This window comes from Capra hircus, chromosome 5, assembly GCF_001704415.2.
Source record: "Capra hircus breed San Clemente chromosome 5, ASM170441v1, whole genome shotgun sequence".
Taxonomy (NCBI): domain Eukaryota; kingdom Metazoa; phylum Chordata; class Mammalia; order Artiodactyla; family Bovidae; genus Capra; species Capra hircus.
Genome location: NC_030812.1, coordinates 74,306,045 through 74,324,524, shown reverse-complemented (window position 1 = coordinate 74,324,524; position 18,480 = coordinate 74,306,045). Strand labels below are relative to the sequence as shown.

The following is an 18,480-nucleotide window of genomic DNA, read 5'->3' as shown; positions in this document are numbered from 1 at the left end:
CAGGAGAGATGCAACCAACTGGCCTTACAGAACTGTGAGGGGGCTCCAAAGTGGCAGACCCAGGTACCACAGATGGTGAGGCCGGAGGCTGAAAACAGGGGGTTGTTTAGAAGTCTGTATAAGTAGTTAGACTCCCTGGTCCTCTCCCTTGCACTATGCACCCAGCAATCACCCCTCCCTAACCCAGGCAGGGAAATCCAACCAGAGAGTTCTGGACCTGAGGACACTAGCCACAAAGCAGATGGGGTGAGGCCCCAGACCGATTACTGAGGATGTGGTAGATTTGATTACACTTAGCAGATAATCACTCGCTCCTTCCTCTCCCTCCGGGGGAGGGGTGTGCTTCCCTACTCCGCTGATGCTGCCTCGGCTGTGTGACTTGCTTTTGCCCCATGGGATGTTAACATATGCCTCAAAAGGAGAGGCTTGCTGTGCTTGCACCATGTTCTCTTGTGCTGATGAAAGAAATCCCAGGAAGCCTGCCATTTCCAAGAGTACGTTAGAAACAGGGAGCAGGAGTGTCCAGATGACCTGCAGACCTACAGCTCAAAGCAGATCAGCCTATCTAAGCCCTGCCTAGATCAATCAATCCCAGCTAACCTGAAGGTGTGTAGTGAAATAAAAGCTTATTGTTGTGCACCACAGAGGATTTTTGTGGTTGTTTGTTACACAGTAGTAGCTGATTGATAAGAGAGGATTCAGTGAAAGGCTGAAGACTTAACAGAGAAGACCGCAGCCTCCTTCTCTTAGCCAGTTTAGGAATGCAAGCACCCAGGTATACATTCATCCCAAATAGTAAACCATGGACAGGCTTTGACCATCCCAGTGAAAAGCCTTATAGATGGTGACAGCTGGTGACATCTGGATGTTCCTGACAAAACATCCAGCTATTCCTACAGAAATGTTCACTATTTTGCAATTCCTGCCTTCCTACATTGGAGAAGGAACTGGCAACCCACTCCAATATTCTCGCCTGGAGAATCCCATGGACAGAGGAGCTTGGTAGGCTACAGTCCACGGGGTCACAAAGAGTCGGACACGACTGAGTTTCCAGTCCAATTTTTAATGCTTTATTCTGCAAAATGAATGGATAACCAAAGATGACTAGTTAATTGAGGAAAGTTCTAACATGAAAGGGATCCAATCAAACAAAGAGAAAAAAAGGAACTAGCATGAAATAGAGACATAGTAGTGATCAGAAGAAAACGTCAGAGGAATCACTATTGCTATCTTAGAGAGAAAAGGAAATGTGTTATGTCCACAAATAAATACAGAATGCCAAACAAAGCAATAATCAGGAAACAGAACTCTTAGAAATTAAAAATGTGCTGATGAAAATTTTTAAAATTAGAAGAGTTGGAAGATAAAATAAACTACAAAAAGAAGAGAGAGAGAATCCCTCAGAAGATAGAAGATATGATAAAAGTAAACAACAAGAAAACTAAAGGATTAATCTATGAGACCAGTAGTAAAATAATAAAAGTTCCAGCAGGAAATAATAAAAAAAAAACTTTCCTAGAATTTAAGAATATACATCTTCAGATTAAAATGGTTCACTGAGTGCCCCCAAACACTTGGGATTGGTGAGGACACAACCGTAACATTATAAAATTTCAGAAATTTAGGGATAAAACAAAGATCCTAGAGGCTTCCAGAATGATATTTTAAAAGTTACCTAAAGTTATACACAAAGGTTTGAAGATAAAAACAAAAATACAGTTTGAAGCTAGAGACCTGTACAACTGCCCTTTGCCAATCTAGAGTTGGTCTAGATTTTCAACCTAGAATTCTAAGCACAGCTGGGCCATCAACAAGGGTAGGAGGAGAATGAACAGTTTTCAAGCCTGCATCTTTCCTCAGGAAGTTACTGGAGGATGTAGCCGACAAAATAAGGGAGTAAACCATTAAAGAGGAAGACATCAGATTCAAGAAACAGGATCCAATACAGGAAAAAAAAGAAGGAAATCCCAGATATGATGGTGGAGAAAGTATTCCGGGATGTCAGAGAGGAGGAGTTTAGGAGTCTCCAACAAAAAATTATCACTGAGATTAAATCCTGGAAACTCCACTGTGTGGTTTTTATGGAGCTTCAGGAGTGTATGGAAAAGCTTAGTCCAAGAAAACTAAGATTTAAAAACCGCTAATTGCACTCCTTTCACATGCTAGTAAAGTAATGCTCAAAATTCTCCAAGCCAGGCTTCAGCAATACGTGAACTGTGAACTTCCTGATGTTCAAGCTGGTTTTAGAAAAGGCAGAGGAACCAGAGATCAAATTGCCAACATCCACTGGATCATGGAAAAAGTAAGAGAGTTCCAGAAAAACATCTACTTCTGTTTTATTGACTATGCCAAAGCCTTTGACTGTGTGGATCACAATAAAATGTGGAAAATTCTGAAAGAGATGGGAATACCAGACCACCTGACCTGTCTCTTGAGAAATCTGTATGCAGGTCAGGAAGCAACAGTTAGAACTGGACATGGAACAACAGACTGGTTTCAAATAGGAAAAGGAGTACGTCAAGGCTTTATATTGTCACTCTGCTTATTTAACTTATATGTAGAGTACATCATGAGAAACGCTGGGCTGGAAGAAACACAAGCTGGAATCAAGATCACCAGGAGAAATATCAATAACCTCAGATATGCAGATGACACCACCCTTATGGCAGAAAGTGAAGAGGAACTAAAAAGCCTCTTGATGAAAGTGAAAGTGGAGAGTGAAAAAATTGGCTTAAAGCTCAACGTTCAGAAAATGAAGATCATGGCATCCGGCGCCATCACTTCATGGGAAATAGATGGGGAAACAGTGTCAGTCTTTATTTTGGGGGGCTCCAAAATCACTGCAGATGGTGATTGCAGCCATGAAATTCAAAGACGCTTACTCCTTGGAAGAAAAGTTATGACCAACCTAGATAGCATATTCAAAAGCAGAGACATTACTTTGTCGACTAAGGTCCGTCTAGTCAAGGCTATGATTTTTCCAGTAGTCATGTATGGATGTGAGAGTTGGACTGTGAAGAAGGCTGAGCACCGAAGAATTGATGCTTTTGAACTGTGGTGTTGGAGAACACTCTTGAGAGTCCCTTGGACTGCAAGGAGATCCAACCAGTCCATTCTGAAGGAGATCAACCCTGGGATTTCTTTGGAAGGAATGATGCTAAAGCTGAAACTCCAGTACTTTGGCCACCTCATGTGAAGAGTTGACTCATTGGAAAAGACTCTGATGCTGGGAGGGATTGGGGGCAAGAGGAGAAGGGGACAACAGAGGATGAGATGGCTGGATGGGATCACTGACCCGATGGACATGAGTCTGAGTGAACTCCAGGAGTTGGTGATGGACAGGGAGGCCTGGCATGCTGTGATTCATGGGGTCGCAAAGACTCAGACATGACTGAGCGACTGAACTGAACTGAATTGAACTGAAGCAAATGAAGGCTTTCTTATCTCTCTTTACTATTCTTTGGAACTCTGCATTCAGATGGATTCCTTTTCTCCTTTGCCTTTCGCTTCTCTTCCTTTCATATCTATTTGTAAGGCCTCCTCAGACAACCACTTTGCCTTTTTGCATTTCTTTTTCTTGGGGATGGTCTTGATCACTGCCTCCTGTACAATGTCATGAATTCCAGTCCATAGTTCTTCAGGCACTCTGTCTATCAGATCTAATCCCTTGAATCTATTTCTCACTTCCACTGTATAATCATAAGGGATTTGATTTAGGTTATACCTGAATGGTCTAGTGGTTTTCTCTACTTTCTTCAATTTAAGTCTGAATTTGGCAATCAGGAGCTCATGATCTGAGCCGCGGTCATCTCCAGTCTTGTTTTTGCTGACTGTATAGAGTTTCTCCATCATTGGCTGCAATCTGATTTCGATATTGACCATCTGGCGATGTCCATGTGTAGAGTCTTCTCTTGTTTTGTTGGAAGAGGGTGTTTGCTATACCAGTGCATTCTTTTGGCAAAACTCTGTTAGCCTTTGCTTTTGTACTTCAAGGCCAAATTTGCCTGTTACTCCAGGTATTTCTTGACTTCCTACTTTTGCATTCCAGTCCCCTATAATGAAAAGGACATCTTTTTTGGGTGTTAGTTCTGGAAGGTCTTGTAGGTCTTCATAGCACCATTCAACTTCAGCTTCTTCAGCATTACTGGTCAGGGCATAGACTTGGCTTACTGTGATATTGAATGGTTTGCCTTGGAAACAAACAGAGATTATTCTGTTGCCTTGAGATTGTATCCAAGTACTGCATCTCAGACTCTTATGTTGACTATGATGGCTACTCCATTTCTTCTAAGGGATTCTTGCCCACAATAGTAGATATAATGGTCATCTGAGGTAAATTCACCCATTCCAGTCCATTTTAGTTTACTGATTCCTATAATTCCTAACAGAAGCAGAAGATATTAAGAAGAGGTGGCAAGAATACACGGAAGAACTGTACAAAAAAGATCTTCACAACCCAGATAATCAAGATGGTGTGATCACTCACCTAGAGCCAGACACCCAGGAATGCGAAGTCAAGTGGGCTTTAGGAAGCATCACTACAAACAAAGCTAGTAGAGGTGATAGAATTCCAGTTGAGCTATTTCAAATCCTGAAAGATGATGCTGTGAAAGTGCTGCACTCAATGTGCCACAAAATTTGGAAAACTCAGCAGTGGCCACAGGACTGGAAAAGGTCAGTTTTCATTCCAATCTCAAAGAAAGACAATGCCAAAGAATGCTCAAACTACTGCACAATTGCAGTCATCTCACACACCAGCAAAGTAATGCTCAAAATTCTCCAAGCCAGGCTTCATCAATATGTGAACTATGAACTTCCAGATGCTCAAATTGGATTTAGAAAAGGCCAAGGAACCAGAGATCAAATTGCCAACATCTGTTAGATCATCGAAAAAGCAAGAGAGTTCCAGAAAAACATCTACTTCTGTTTTATTGACTATGCCAAAGCCTTTGACTGCGTGGGTCACAATAAACTGTGGAAAAATTTTGAAAGAGATGGGAATACCAGACCACCTCACCTGCCTCCTGAGAAATCTGTATGCAGGTCAGGAAGCAACAGTTAGAACTGGACATGGAACAACAGATTGTTCCCAAATTGGGAAGAGTACTTCAAGGCTATATGTTCTCACCCTGCTTATTTAACTTATATGCAAAGTACATCATGAGAAATGCTGGACTGGATGAAGCACAAGTTGGAAACAAGTTTGCCAGGAGAAATATCAATAACATCAGATATTCAGATGACACCACCCTTATGGCAGAAAGCGAAGGAGTAAAGAGCCTCTAGTTGAAAGTGAAAGGGGAGAGTGAAAAAATTGGCTTAAAGCTCAACATTCAGAAAACTAGGATCATGGCATCTGGTCTCATCACTTCATGGCAAATAGATAGGGAAACAGTGGAAACAATGGCTGACTTTATTATTCTGGACTCCAAAATTACTGCAGGTGGTGATTGCAGCCATGAAATTAAAAGACACTTACTCCTTGGAAGAAAAGTTATGACCAACCTAGACAGCATATTAAAAAGCAGAGACATTACTTTGCCAACAATGATCTGTCTAGTCAAAGCTATGGTGTTTCCAGTAGTCATGTACGGATGTAAGAGTTGGACTATAAAGAAAGCTGAGTGCTGAAGAATTGATGTGGTGTTGGAGAAGACCCTTGAGAGTCCCTTGGACAGCAAGGAGATTCAACCAGTACATTGTAAAGGAAATCAGTCCTGAATATTCATTGGAAGGACTGATGTTGAAGCTGAAACTCCAATACTTTGGCCACCTGATGCAAAGAACTGACTCATTTGAAAAGACACTGATGCTGGGAAAGATTGAAGGCAGGAGGAGAAGGGGACGACAGAGGATGAGATGGTTGGATGGCATTACCAACTCAATGGACATGAGTTTGAGTAAACTCCAGGAGTTGGTGATGGACAGGGAAGATTGTCATGCTGCAGTCCCTGGGGTCACAAAGAGTCAGACATGACAGAGTGGCTGAGTTGAACTGAACTGAAGCAAATGAAAAAATGAGACACTTATTAATTCCTGGCTCTGCAGGGAATAATATTTATATTAAATTAATAACAGAGACACTGAATATGCATTTAAAAGAAAGTTTGTTATGTTGAGAGGATGGGGAAAAGAGACTAGAGTGTGCAAGAAGCCTAAAATCTTTTTACCATAATATGAAGTCAGTATGGACGGGCAAAACTGGGGATTAAAGTGATAGAAAAATAAATGGGGTATTTAACAAAACAGAGATAAATACAAGGAGAAATAGCTAATGGGGTGAAATTTCCTCTGGGATAGAGAATGGATCAGGGCCAAAGGAGAACTTTTTTTTTTTTTTTTTTGCTGTTACAAATCTGTTTAGCACCATTGGTTTTTAACATATACTTGCTAACAGTACTTTGATAAAAGCAAATTAAAAATAATTGCATTTCAAATAAAAAGGAAGCACAGAGGAGCAAGTTCAGGGGATAGAAAGGCTTCAGAGAAGGCTTCCCTGAGCATCTGACACCCTGAACCTGTTGAAGGATGGTGAGAGAGCCTGGGAACAGCTTGTGCAAAGGGCCTGGGGCATATATGTTTTCCCTGAAGGCCATGTCTCTTAGAAAGAGAGGAAGGGTGAGTGGGAAGAGACACAGGCAGAGGCAGCTGAAATGGGTACCCAGCCATGGTGGAGACTGTGGCTTCCATTCTCCAGTTACAGGTGGCCTTAGAATGGTCTCAAGGCGGAAGCAACTGACATGACTTGTTTTTAACAGACTCTTTCTCCTTGGTGAGGAGGGGATGAGGGCAGAAGCAGGTGAACCAATAAGAGGTGATGGTGATCTGGCCCAGAAGGGAGCTTTCTGAGATGGAGAGCAGAGACAGGTAGAAAGATGAGAGTTTCAAGTAAAAGCAATAAGGCTTGGTGCCGGGAGGGGCAGAGACAAGCTGACAGGCATTTCCTTCACTTGACCGTTTCGTGAAACTTTGGGGCTGGGAGAGACGTGGGGCATATGATACTGAAGAAGAAGGTTTGCAGACAAGTTTCTCAAAGTCGCGCTGCTTCACTGAAGCAGATCAGGGACTCAAACTCACCAGCCCAGTCTGCTAACCCATCTCTTTTGACTGCAGGAAGTGTCCCTGGGAACTGTTGCTGAGTAAAAGAGTTAACTATTTCTCATTCCCTGTGATCTTGTGCAGTAGATGTTTAAGATGATGCACTGCGGTTCAGAGAGGTTAAGTCACATATCTAAGGTCATACAGTCAATAAGTGGCAAAGCTAAGATTCAACCCCAGGAGGACACAGCAAGGGCTGAGGAACCAGAAAAGAAAGGGAAAGTGAAGTTGCTCACCTGTGTGCACCTCTCTGTGACCCGATGTAGCCTACCAGGCTTCTGGGTCCATGGGATTTTCCATGCAAGATTACCAGAGTGGGTTACCATTTCCTTCTCCAGGGGATCTTCCCGCCTGGGTCTTCTGTATTTCGGGCAGACGCTTTACCCTCTGAGCCAGGACACCCTTAATAGGGACTCCAGTGACAACGAAACCCAGGGCCTGGGCGGGGAAGGGGTTTTGGCTAATTTCTTCTTATTTGAGAGGACAGATCTCAGTAGCTGCCCAGTAGCCAGCTCTAACCTGCGCATTGTGGAGGAGGAAGAGGATCTATCCTGCTTTTCACGAATAGGAGGAGTCTGGGCCCCAGTTTTTGGAAAACCACCTGTCTGATGGCAGAGACACAGTCAGTCTTGGGGAGCCCTCTAGGCTGAGGCTGGAGGCATGACCCTAGGTTTGAGGAGGTCAGAGTCTGATGGGGGAGACATTACATTGTTCTGTTTTGGGGAGGTGGGCTCGATAGCCCCTCCAGGACACCAGGTAGACGTGACAGACCAAGGTGCCAGGTTCAGGCCCAGGTTAGAGGTGCACTATGGACCTCAGTGCCAAGCAGGGCAGGGCCACTCCACAGCTCCCAGACGCAGCGTCCCAGCTCCCCAGAGCTCACAGGTGTGGAGTTGCAGTTCCTTCTGCCTTGCCATCCCCAGGAGGAGGGGCCGATGAGGGGTTCCCGGGCCACTTCTGTTGAGGGAAGACTCCCTGAGTGGAATTAATGTCTGACTCAGGTCACACTTCCCTTAACCTGGTGCCCGGGATCCCTCACCACCTCTTCAACTTCCAGCTAGTGTTCAGCAGATCGGTCTCCCCTTCTTCCTTTCACTGCAGCCACCCATTCATCCATCCATCAATCCATCCATCCATCCATTCTCTCCTCATTGAACGTGCAGTGCCAGGCTGGTGCCAGGTCTGGGGACACCACGGGGACACACACAGAGTCTGCTCTTCTGGAGCTCACAGCCCAGCACAGAAGACACGGAGAGTATCCAAACAAGGGGCACAGCCTGTGCAAAAGCCCTGAGGATGCCTAATACTTCCTCACTGGTTCTGGACTGGTGAGCCTTTGAAAACCATACTCCAGATCACAAGACTCCTCTGCTCATGTCCTGCAAGACTCGCAACACATTCGGCCTGAGATGACAAAGCCCCGTGTGTTCTGGCCTCTGCGGCCTCCCTGCCTCCCTCTTCTCCAGCTATGCTGGTCTCCTCCTGGTCCCTCAAACATGCAAGCAGGTCCTTACCTCAGCACAGAGCACAGCCCTTCCCGCCCCATCTCCCTCACCAGCAGAAGGCTTTCCGAGATCACCTGCCTGATGAATGAATGGAGGACAGAGCAGAAGAGTGGCTGAAACAGGCCGGGTGTGCCTAATCCTCAGGTAGGTGAAGGAGATCAGCAGAGGAGACTCGGGCAGGCAGCAAGGCCGGGAGGGTGAAAGCCTGCTGGGCTGCAGGGGCTAGGCTTTATTGTGAGCTTCTGGGAAGTTGCTGGAGGGCCTTGGGTGAGAGAGGGACAGGGTCTCTGATGTCACCCCTCATTCCTAGGAGTCTCAGAGCTACCTGCCCCTTTTGACCTTGTGCACACAGATCACTGACGTCTGGAGGGAGGGCCTTGTTGGGGAATGGGCTCTAGGCAGAAGTGCTGTGTACCCCATAGTCCTACTCTGTGCTGACTACCACCTCTGCAGGCATTGTCTTGCTGGCTCTCTGAGGGTCTATAACACACGAGCACTGGGGACCTAGCCACAGAGTCAGTCCAGCCCTGGTCCTGAGGAATGGCGCAGTGTGGAAAGGGGCTTGGTGCATAGCAGGTGCTCAATAAAGATTCCTTCCCTTTTTCCCTCCCTTTCTGGCTTTTACCTCCCCTTGCCTTCTGAGAAGGGGTCAGGCCACCCAAGCGGGCAAGGTACTTAAGAAGATGTCTTTGGCACCAAGGCACTTTGCCTCTCCACTCACGAGCTGTGTGATCTGAGCAAGCTGCTTGCCCTCCCTGACCCTGGCTTCTCCATCTGGAAATCGGATATGCTAACACTGCTCACCACTGGCGGTGTGGTAGCCACGAGGCTCGGTGATGCAGCCAGTTGGGGATGCAGGCTTCATAAAAGAAATGAAAGTGAAAGTCACTCAGTTGTGTCCTACTCTTTGTAACCCCATGGACTGTATAGTCCATGGAATTCTCTAGGCCAGAATGCTGGAATAGATTGCTGTTCCCTTCTCCAGGGGGTCTTCCCAAATCAGGGATCAAACCCAGGTCTTCTGCATTGCAGGCAGATTCTTCACCAGCTGAGCTACCAGGGAAGCCCAAAAGGCTGTTGTTACTACCTGCTACTGACGTGCTTATGATGCTCTTGTTGAAAGAGGAACTTAGGAATCACTGAGTCCCATCTGCCCAGAATCTGGAATCAAGATTGCCAGGAGAAATACCAGCAACCTCACATATGCAGATGATACCATTTTAATGGCAGAAAGAGAAGAGGAACTAAAGAGCCTCTTGATGAAGGTGAAAGAGGAGAGTGAAAAAGCTGGTTTGAAACTCAACATTCAAAAAACGAAGGTCACGGCATCCGGTCCCATCATTTCGTGGCAAATAGAAGCGGGAAAAGTGGGAGCAGTGACAGATTTTATTTTATTGGGTTCCAAAATCACTGTGAATGGTGACTGCAGCCATGAAATTAAAAGGTGCTTGTTCCTTGGAAGAAAAGCTGTGATAAACCTGGACAGCATATTAAAAAGCAGAGATATCACTTTGCTGACAAACATCAGTCAAAGCTATGGTTTTTCCAGTGGTCATGTACGGTTGTGAGAGCGGGACCATAAAGAAGGCTGAGTGCCAAAGAATTGATACTTTCAAACTGTGTTGCTGGAGAAGACTCTTGAGAGTCCCTTGGACAGGAGATCAAACTAGTCAGTCCTAAAAGAAAGCAACCCTCGATAATCATTGGAAGCACTGATGCTGAAGCTGAAGCTCTAATACTTTTGCTACCTGATGTGAAGACCCAACTCACTGGAAAAGACCCTGATGCTGGGAAAGATTGAGGGCAGGAGGAGAAGGGGCAACAAAGGACGAGTTGGCATCATCGACTCAATGGACATGAGTTTGAGCAAACTCTGGGAGATGGTGAAGGTCAGGGAAGCCTGGCATGCTGCAGCTCATGGGCTCACAAAGAGTTAGACATGATGTAGCAAGTGAACAACAATCTCCCCATGGTCCAGATGAGGAAACCCTCATGGCCCAGAGAAGGGACAACTTACCTACGGTCACATGGTTGGTTGGCATGAGCTGGGGCATGGCATCCAGGGGCAATCAGGCCTGTGCTCAAGCTCCAGACAGAAATCTTAAGGCTTGGCAAATATGGTGCAGGGGCCAAGTCTGGCTCACTGCCTGCTTTTTTTTTTTTTTTTTTTACAGCCTGCCAGCTAAGGATGGGTTTTACAGAAGACCATTTGCAACTGATTTGAGGAAAGGAAATACTAACTTTGAACTCCAATGAAGCAAAATATTACCCTTCTCCAAAAAAAAGGGGGGGGGGGGAAGAATTCTACTCTTCTCAGTAGTAGATCTGTATCACCAAAAACAAAAAAAAAAGTCCTCGATGGCTATTATTATATTTGAAATGTTGTCAATTGACAGAGTGGGAATTTGTGTTCTCCTGTATACCAGCTTTCATGTTGTCTCTTGGCCCCCAAAGCCTGAAGTAGTTATTCTTTACCCCACCTTTCTATTCCTCACCCTGCCTGGGGGCTCCCCAGACTCAACCAGTCTCAGGGCTGAGAGCCCCCACCCAGCCTCCCGCTGTGGCTGGGGGACCCAGACCATAGCACTGTGGACTCTCCACCCAGTGCTCACCCCACGCTCCCAGCCCTCCTTGCAGCACTGACCTTGGAACCCAGCTGTCGCCCTGGGGGATGTGTGCACCGTGGCCTCGGAGGCGTCCCGCCACTGGCTCTCGGCCCCCAGCTCCCCTGAGTACCACACTCTCCCTTCCAACCCCTTGCAAGAGCCAAGGCCAGCGTGGGTGGCTGAAATCTCCCCGGTAACAAGATCTGTCCCCCCTTCCAGCCTCCTCCCCTAACCTGCTGCCCCTCCTCCCTCATCCGCACCTGCGCTCTGGCCCCTCCTCCCGGCCCCTCCTCCCGGCCCCTCCCGCACCCCCACTCCTGCCCGCTCCTTGCCTGGCTCTCCATGTCACCATCTGTGGCACAATCCTTCTCTGTCGCTCTCCCTGCCACCCCCCCCTTCCCCTCCCTCCTTCCCCGCACTCTCTCCCTGCATCTCTCTCTGCATCCCTCCCTCTGGCCCCTTCTCTGCTCTTTCCTCCTCTTTCTCTTCTCCTGTCGCATTTCTCATCACTCCCCCTCATTCTGGCTCGCCACCCACTCGCAGTCTTCCCTCTCTGTCTCTCCCTGTCTTTCCACCTCCGACCGACCCCCGTATCCCCTCTCTTTCTATTGGTTTCTTATAGTCCTCTGTTCCTCATTGCTCTTCTTTTCCTTGGGAGGTTTCTCCCTGCACCCCACCCCCAGCCTCCTGCCTGCAGACCCCCATCTGTGTCCCTTCCCCCCACCACCCAGGACGTGTCCTGCAGTTGGGGGGTGACGCACCAGGCGGTGGGAAGTCAGGGCCGGAGACCAGATGGGAGCGGCTCTGTGGGCAGACGTGGCCGTGGCCGCTGCAGGCCTAGGAGGGGGCCCGGTCCCGCCAGCAGTCTAGAAGTGGGCACTGTGTGGGGACCCCAGCTCAGGGGTGCTCAGGGACGCCTGGGGACTGGGCAGGGAGAGGGGACAGCAGAATGATAACCAGCCTGGCCGCAAGGAGGGAAGCCCTCGCCCCATGGGCAGGTAAGGAGGCTGGGGCCTGGACGGGGTCCCAGAGGGTGGGGTGCTGGAGCCCACCTTCTGCCCAGGATGAACTTGGGAGGCTGGAGCTGGGGGCTGGGAGAGGGTAGGATGGTCTAGGGAGGAAGGAGGACTTCCTGTGGCTTTCTTGATGGACAGAAGGGTCCTGGGGCCTGGGGGATGGGCATTAATCTTGGAATCTCATATCATGACTCCAGAATCTCGGAATCACAAAACAGCAGTGTCGGAGCTGGACAAACCAGATGCCTCATGGCATTTAGCTTAAGTGCCAGCTTTCCTGAGCTCCCCTTCTGGACTGGGCACTGTGCTCAGCACACTCCCATTTAATCTTTACAACAACCCTGGAAGGTGGGTACACTCATCTTCATTTTAATAGGAGGAAATTGAGGTCCAGAGGTGGGAAGTGAGTTGTCCAAGGTCACACAGAAATTTGGCATCGTTCCTTTGTGGCAGACCCTAAGTCCCCAACCTAGGGGCTGTGGGCTTGTAGGCTGTGCTCCTGGGGGTCAGGTCTGAAGTGGGCACAGACCATCGGGGCCTCTTCCTGAGGGGCAGGCCCAGGGGAGCAGAGAGCAAGCAGAATGCGGAGTCAGCCAGGGACCATCAGGCTGTGTTGTCCAGGGCTGTCTCAGTCCTTGTTATCTCTCAGCCCAAGGCCTTCAGGGAAGTCTGCAAAACCAGGAGGCACTGACGGTTTAGTAATAGGCAGTACTGGGCTCAACTTCTGGCCTCCCACTTACCAGATGCGTGACCTTGTACAACTTACCGAACTTCTCTGAGCCTCAACTTTCTCCTCTCTAAAAACCCTCCCTCTTGGGCTTGGCGAGGATCTCATAATGTGCGTTTGAGGCCTATCCCAGGAGCATCCTCCCACCTGGCTTTGAGTTCTACTTGCTGAACTTCTTGGTCTGTTCACATCTGTGATGCTCTGGGTGCTGCCCTGGGTGCTGTGCTGGGTGCTAAGGTTACAGGTACAAATAACTCCGGTCCAGTGCCTAAAAGCCAGCAATCTAGAAGGGAAGAGGGTGGGATATAGACAAACGGAGAATGATCTGGCATCCTTGAGGGCCGTTCTGAATTGCTGTGGAGCTCAGGGCAGCCACTCACCCTCTCTGGACTCTTGTTCCCTCTGGAAAAGTCTTCCAAGGAGTCTGCCCCCGGCTTTCAGGCAAGCTTGTGCCAAAGATAAACCAGACAGGGAGAAAAAGGCCCTCCTCTCCAAAGGATGAACCAGATCATGCACAGTACCCCACCTCCTTAAAAGACAGCATCTAAATTGCAGGTCTGACTTACACCCGAGGAAAGGTATAATTTCCTTGCTTCTGGCACTCTGGCCTGTTAAACTTTGACAGGGAAGATGCACCCAGATAAAGGCGGAGGCAAGGAGTCTTCCAGGGGGGCCAGGGGCTCTGGGAGGGGCTATTTAATTCTCCTGCAGGAAGGTAGGGCCTGGCTGGTACACTGTGTTCCTGCCAAGGCTGTGTGTTAGTACGTGTGTGTGTGTGTGTGTGTGGGTGCACAGGTGTGTCTGGGCAGGAGACGCCATCCTCAGAGCTCACTCTCAAGCTTCCCCCAAGGCATCTGTCCCTGCAGCCTGGAAATTAGGTTTGCCTGGCTCACTGCTCCTCTCTTAGGAGCCTCCCTCAGGAGCCTCCCTCCTCCAGCCCTGGGCTGTGATTGGCCACCTGACAGGGATGCTATAAAGAGGATCTGCACACAAGGAAGCGAGGTGGATGGATTGGTGACGTAGAGCTCCCCAGCCAAGGAGGTGTGGACTCTTAAGTTCCCAGATTCACAATTCTGGGTCTAAGGGCTGATTCCAGCATTCTGGAAATCTGAACTTCTCCAATTCAAAGACACACAGTCTAAAAATCTATGACTCTACAAGTCAGTTCTAAGACTCTAAAATTCAATTTTTAAGTCTCTAAGGGTCTAGGGATTTGGATCCATGATCTTAATAGTTCAAGAGCCTAAGGAGCAGTAAGGAGAGTTCTGAATAGGCTAGTAAGAAAGCTGAATGCCAGCTGGTTTCCCTGACCAGTTATGATCCTAAAATAAGTGCCTTCTCTAGGCCTGACCTCAGTTTGCCGGCCTGTGAAATGGATGGGTCGGGAGTTGGTATAATGAATCCTCCCAGCTTTGCCCCTTCCCAACTGTGTGAGCTGAGCACACAGCCTCATTTGGTCCCTGTGTGTACTGTGGGGACAACCTAGTGCCTTCTTCATAAGACCCTATACGATGCTGCACGTCACTGCTGAGCCTGGAGCCTGGAGTCGGTGCTCAGTCCCCAGGGACTGGCAGTACTGTTAAGATCCTATGAACCCACCATTCAGACTGCCCCTCAACTAGTGCCTGGGGTGACGGGAGGTTGAGGGCTATCCTGAGGCTTGGAGGAGCAAGGAGGGGATGCTCTGAGCCCAGTCAGCCTGGGGAAGCATCAGGAGGAGCCAGGGCGAAAGGGGTTCTTACCCATTTTTGGCATTGCCCTGCCTGCTCAGAGTCCTTGGAAAATCCAGGTCACTGGGCAAGGGCAATCAGACATGCTCACCCACCTAGAGGTGTCTGCTCTGAGTTGGGGTGCCTCCCCTTTGAAGGAGCTTCACATCTGAAAAGCCATGTCCGGACAGGGCAGTGAGGACCATAGGTCCTGCTGAAGGCATTTCAGGTCCAGGGCTGGGCAGGCAGGGGAACACTGGAGGAAGTTTCCCCTGAGAGCTTTCTTCCTCCCTTCGGGTTTCCCTAGGGAGTCAGGGAAGGCAGCAGCCGAGGGACTTGGGGAGGAGGTATCATTTGGAAAAGGGAGAAAGTCCAGTCCCAGAGGAGGCTCTGGCCTTCAGTCCTGGCCTATAACTGGGTCTCCAGAGAGCCAGGGAGTCCTGCTGAGGAGGCGAGGGCATCCTAGGCCAGGGGCCCTTCCCCAGCAGGGCCTGGATCCCCTCCGTCAGCAGTTCATCCTCCCTTTGTGTCGAGATTTGTCCACCCAGGGTTCCTCTGATTCACTCAGTGCCTCAGACACTGAGACAGAACTTATGTGGAAGGGACGCAGGAAAGGACCAGAGCTGAATATGAGCATCTCCACACTTAAGGAGAGTCAAGTCCAGCAGAGACGCCGGGAGGAGGCCTGGCTCCTCGTAACACAGGAGAAGTGCAGTAAGAAGGTGCTCACACAGTGGGTGGGGTGCTGGTTCCCACTGAGCCGCTGGGCAAGCTCTTACCCACACTTCAAGGCCTCCTTGAAGTGCCCTCTTCTCAGAGGAGCCCACCCCACTGGTACAGGGGGGAGCTGACTATTCTTGTCCTCACCTCCAACGTGTTATGAATTTCTCCACCATCAGTCAACCTTGGGAGCAGGAGGGACAGCAGCCACCCAACCCCAGGTTCACAGTCCATCATCCTAGGCAGGGCCTTTGTAGGGGGCGTGGTGGGATGGGCCAGGCTGAGAGGATCCTCAGGGGCTTTGATTCCCAGGGAAGGGGACACCTCTGAGTGTTTGGTTCTTAACTACATTCAGAATCTGAGGAATCGGATGAATGCGCTGGCCTCTGCCCAGAAAATACAAGGAGGTGTTGTTACCTTTCACTGGAGTTTGGGCAGGGGGTGGGGGCTGGTTATGGATCCGCTGAAGTTCATCTAGAAACTTGGGCTCAGCATTGAGGATGGGTGACACGCAGCAGTGTTTTCAAGTGCGCGAGCTGAGACCTGTTGGGGGTGTCTTAGTCTGTCCGGCTTGCTCTAACAGAATCCCATAGACTGGGTGGTTTATACACAACAGAAATTGATTCCTCACCATTCTGGAGGTGGGGAAACCCAAAATCAAGGAGCCAGGAGATTCAATATATGGTGAGGACCTGCTTCCTGGTTCCCAGCTGGCTGTTTTCTAGCTGTTTCCTCCCATGGCAGAAGGGACCTAGGACCTTTCTTCAGAAGAGCACCAATCCCATTCACAAGGACTCTACCCCTGTGTCCTAATCACCCCCCACCGGGGCCCTCCCTCCTAACACCATCACACTGGAGGTTAGGGTTTTGATATATCATTTAGGGGTAGGAAGGACACAGTCTATCTCAGAGTCTATCTCAGTGGCTGAGCCACTTGGGTCTCTGCCAGTAAGGCAATCGTATGTAGAAAGGGTACATATTGTGTTACGGAAGAGTATGACATCACTGAGTTGCAATATAAAAGGCACTGGTGTCAAAAGCATTTGAAAAGGGCTGGTATAGAGAAAAGGACCTATGCTGTCAGCAGCTGAATGAATGATCCACTTGCCCCTTTACTGAAACATTTGTGGGACACTCGTCCTGTACACAGGGGAAGGGACCAGGCCTCTGCTGGTCTTGCCCTCTGCAGCAGGCAAGCCCAAGTCCCCTGCTGCACCCCTACTGCGTCGCACAGGGTGTTCACTTTACCCCTCTAAGATTCAGTTTTCTTGTCTGAGAAGTGGGGCTATCTTGCCAGCCTCCATGGCTGGCCTGTGCAGAATGAATGAATGACTTGTCCAACTCTGGGCAGGTGCCCAGGGAGTCTCCAAGTTCAGTGTGATCGGGGAGGGGCCACGGAGAGAAAGTCATGCCCTGCCCTGACCAAGCTGTGTCCTCCCTCCTCCAGGCCAATAGCTGGCTGCTTACCCACCCTCTCTTGGCCATGAACACCCCTGGCTCCCTTTCACCGGTGCCCGCTACCTCGGAACCCGGGAACACCTCCTCAGCCTGGCCCCCAGATGCAGTCCTCGGAAATGCGTCCACAGCGTCAAGTGTGGCAGGGCTGGCTGTCAGCGGCATTCTGATCCCACTGGTCTATCTGGTGGTGTGCGTGGTGGGCCTGCTGGGCAACTCCCTGGTCATCTACGTGGTCCTGCGACAGACGGCCACCCCATCGGTCACCAATGTCTACATCCTCAACCTGGCGCTGGCCGATGAGCTTTTCATGCTGGGGCTGCCCTTCCTGGCTGCCCAGAACGCTCTGTCCTACTGGCCCTTCGGCTCCCTCATGTGCCGCCTGGTCATGGCTGTGGATGGCATCAACCAGTTCACCAGCATCTTCTGCCTCACGGTCATGAGCGTGGACCGCTACCTGGCCGTGGTGCACCCCACCCGCTCAGCCCGCTGGCGCACGGCGCCCGTGGCCCGCACAGTCAGTGCGGCCGTCTGGGTGGCCTCGGCCATAGTGGTGCTGCCCGTGGTGGTCTTCTCGGGCGTGCCCCGCGGCATGAGCACCTGCCACATGCAGTGGCCAGAGCCGGCGGCTGCCTGGCGGGCTGGCTTCATCATCTACACGGCCGCGCTGGGCTTCTTTGGGCCGCTGCTGGTCATCTGCCTCTGCTACCTGCTTATCGTGGTCAAGGTGCGCTCCGCCGGGCGGCGGGTGCGGGCCCCCTCGTGCCAGCGGCGGCGGCATTCTGAGCGCAAGGTCACGCGCATGGTGGTGGCCGTGGTGGCGCTCTTCGTCCTCTGCTGGATGCCCTTCTACGTGCTCAACATCATCAACGTGGTGTGCCCGCTGCCCGAGGAGCCTGCCTTCTTCGGCCTCTATTTCCTGGTGGTGGCCCTGCCCTACGCCAACAGCTGTGCCAACCCCATCCTTTATGGCTTCCTCTCCTACCGCTTCAAGCAGGGCTTCCGACGGGCTCTGCTGAGGCCCTCCCGCCGTGTGCAAAACCAGGAGCCTCCCGTGGGGCCTCCGGAGAAGACGGAGGAGGAAGAGGAGGATGGAGACGGGGAGGACCGGCATGAGGGAGCAGGGAAGCCGGGGGACTGGGGGGAGATGAATGGCCGGGTCAACCAGATCATACAGCCAGGTCCCAGTGGACAGGAGCAGCCTCCCAGCAGCACCACCAGCAAGGAGCATCAGTTCCTACCCCAAGAACCCTCGGCTGGGGAGAAATCCGACACGCTGCACATCAGCTATCTCTAGAGGCCTGTGGAGAGCCAGGGTAGCCTGAGGAATGGGCAAAGACTGTGGGTGCACCTAGGGCGTGCCACCCGAGGTAGCAGGGGCCCATGATGGGATATTTGGAGACCTGGGCTCTAATCCCCTTGCTGTGTGACCTTCTGTGTGACCTCAGATAGGTGGCTTCCCCCTCTCTGGGCCTTGTTTTCTCCTCTGTGACTTGGGGATGGGAGACAGCAGCCTGGATGAGCTCTATCCGATTAACTGTCTGGAGGGGCATCACCACTGGGCTGATCTTCCTGAATAGGGTCAGGATAAGGGAGGGGGTGGAACTTCCCTGGTGGCTCAGGGGTGAAGAATCTGCCTGCAAT

At 50.1% G+C, this 18,480-nt stretch overlaps 1 protein-coding gene across 1 annotated transcript; it reads left to right on the top strand.

Moving 5' to 3' along the window:
• SSTR3 (somatostatin receptor 3) lies at window positions 11,562-18,480 on the top strand. Its single transcript, XM_018048307.1, has 2 exons — window positions 11,562-12,207; window positions 16,829-18,480. The coding sequence occupies exon 2, from the start codon at window positions 16,865-16,867 to the stop codon at window positions 18,131-18,133; it is 1,269 nt and encodes a 422-aa protein (XP_017903796.1). The 5' UTR covers window positions 11,562-12,207; window positions 16,829-16,864; the 3' UTR covers window positions 18,134-18,480.

What these genes read in the sequence shown, in the direction of transcription:
- SSTR3 (XM_018048307.1), top strand. Translation starts at nt 16,865, where the DNA reads ATGAACACCCCTGGCTCCCTTTCACCGGTGCCCGCTACCTCGGAACCC.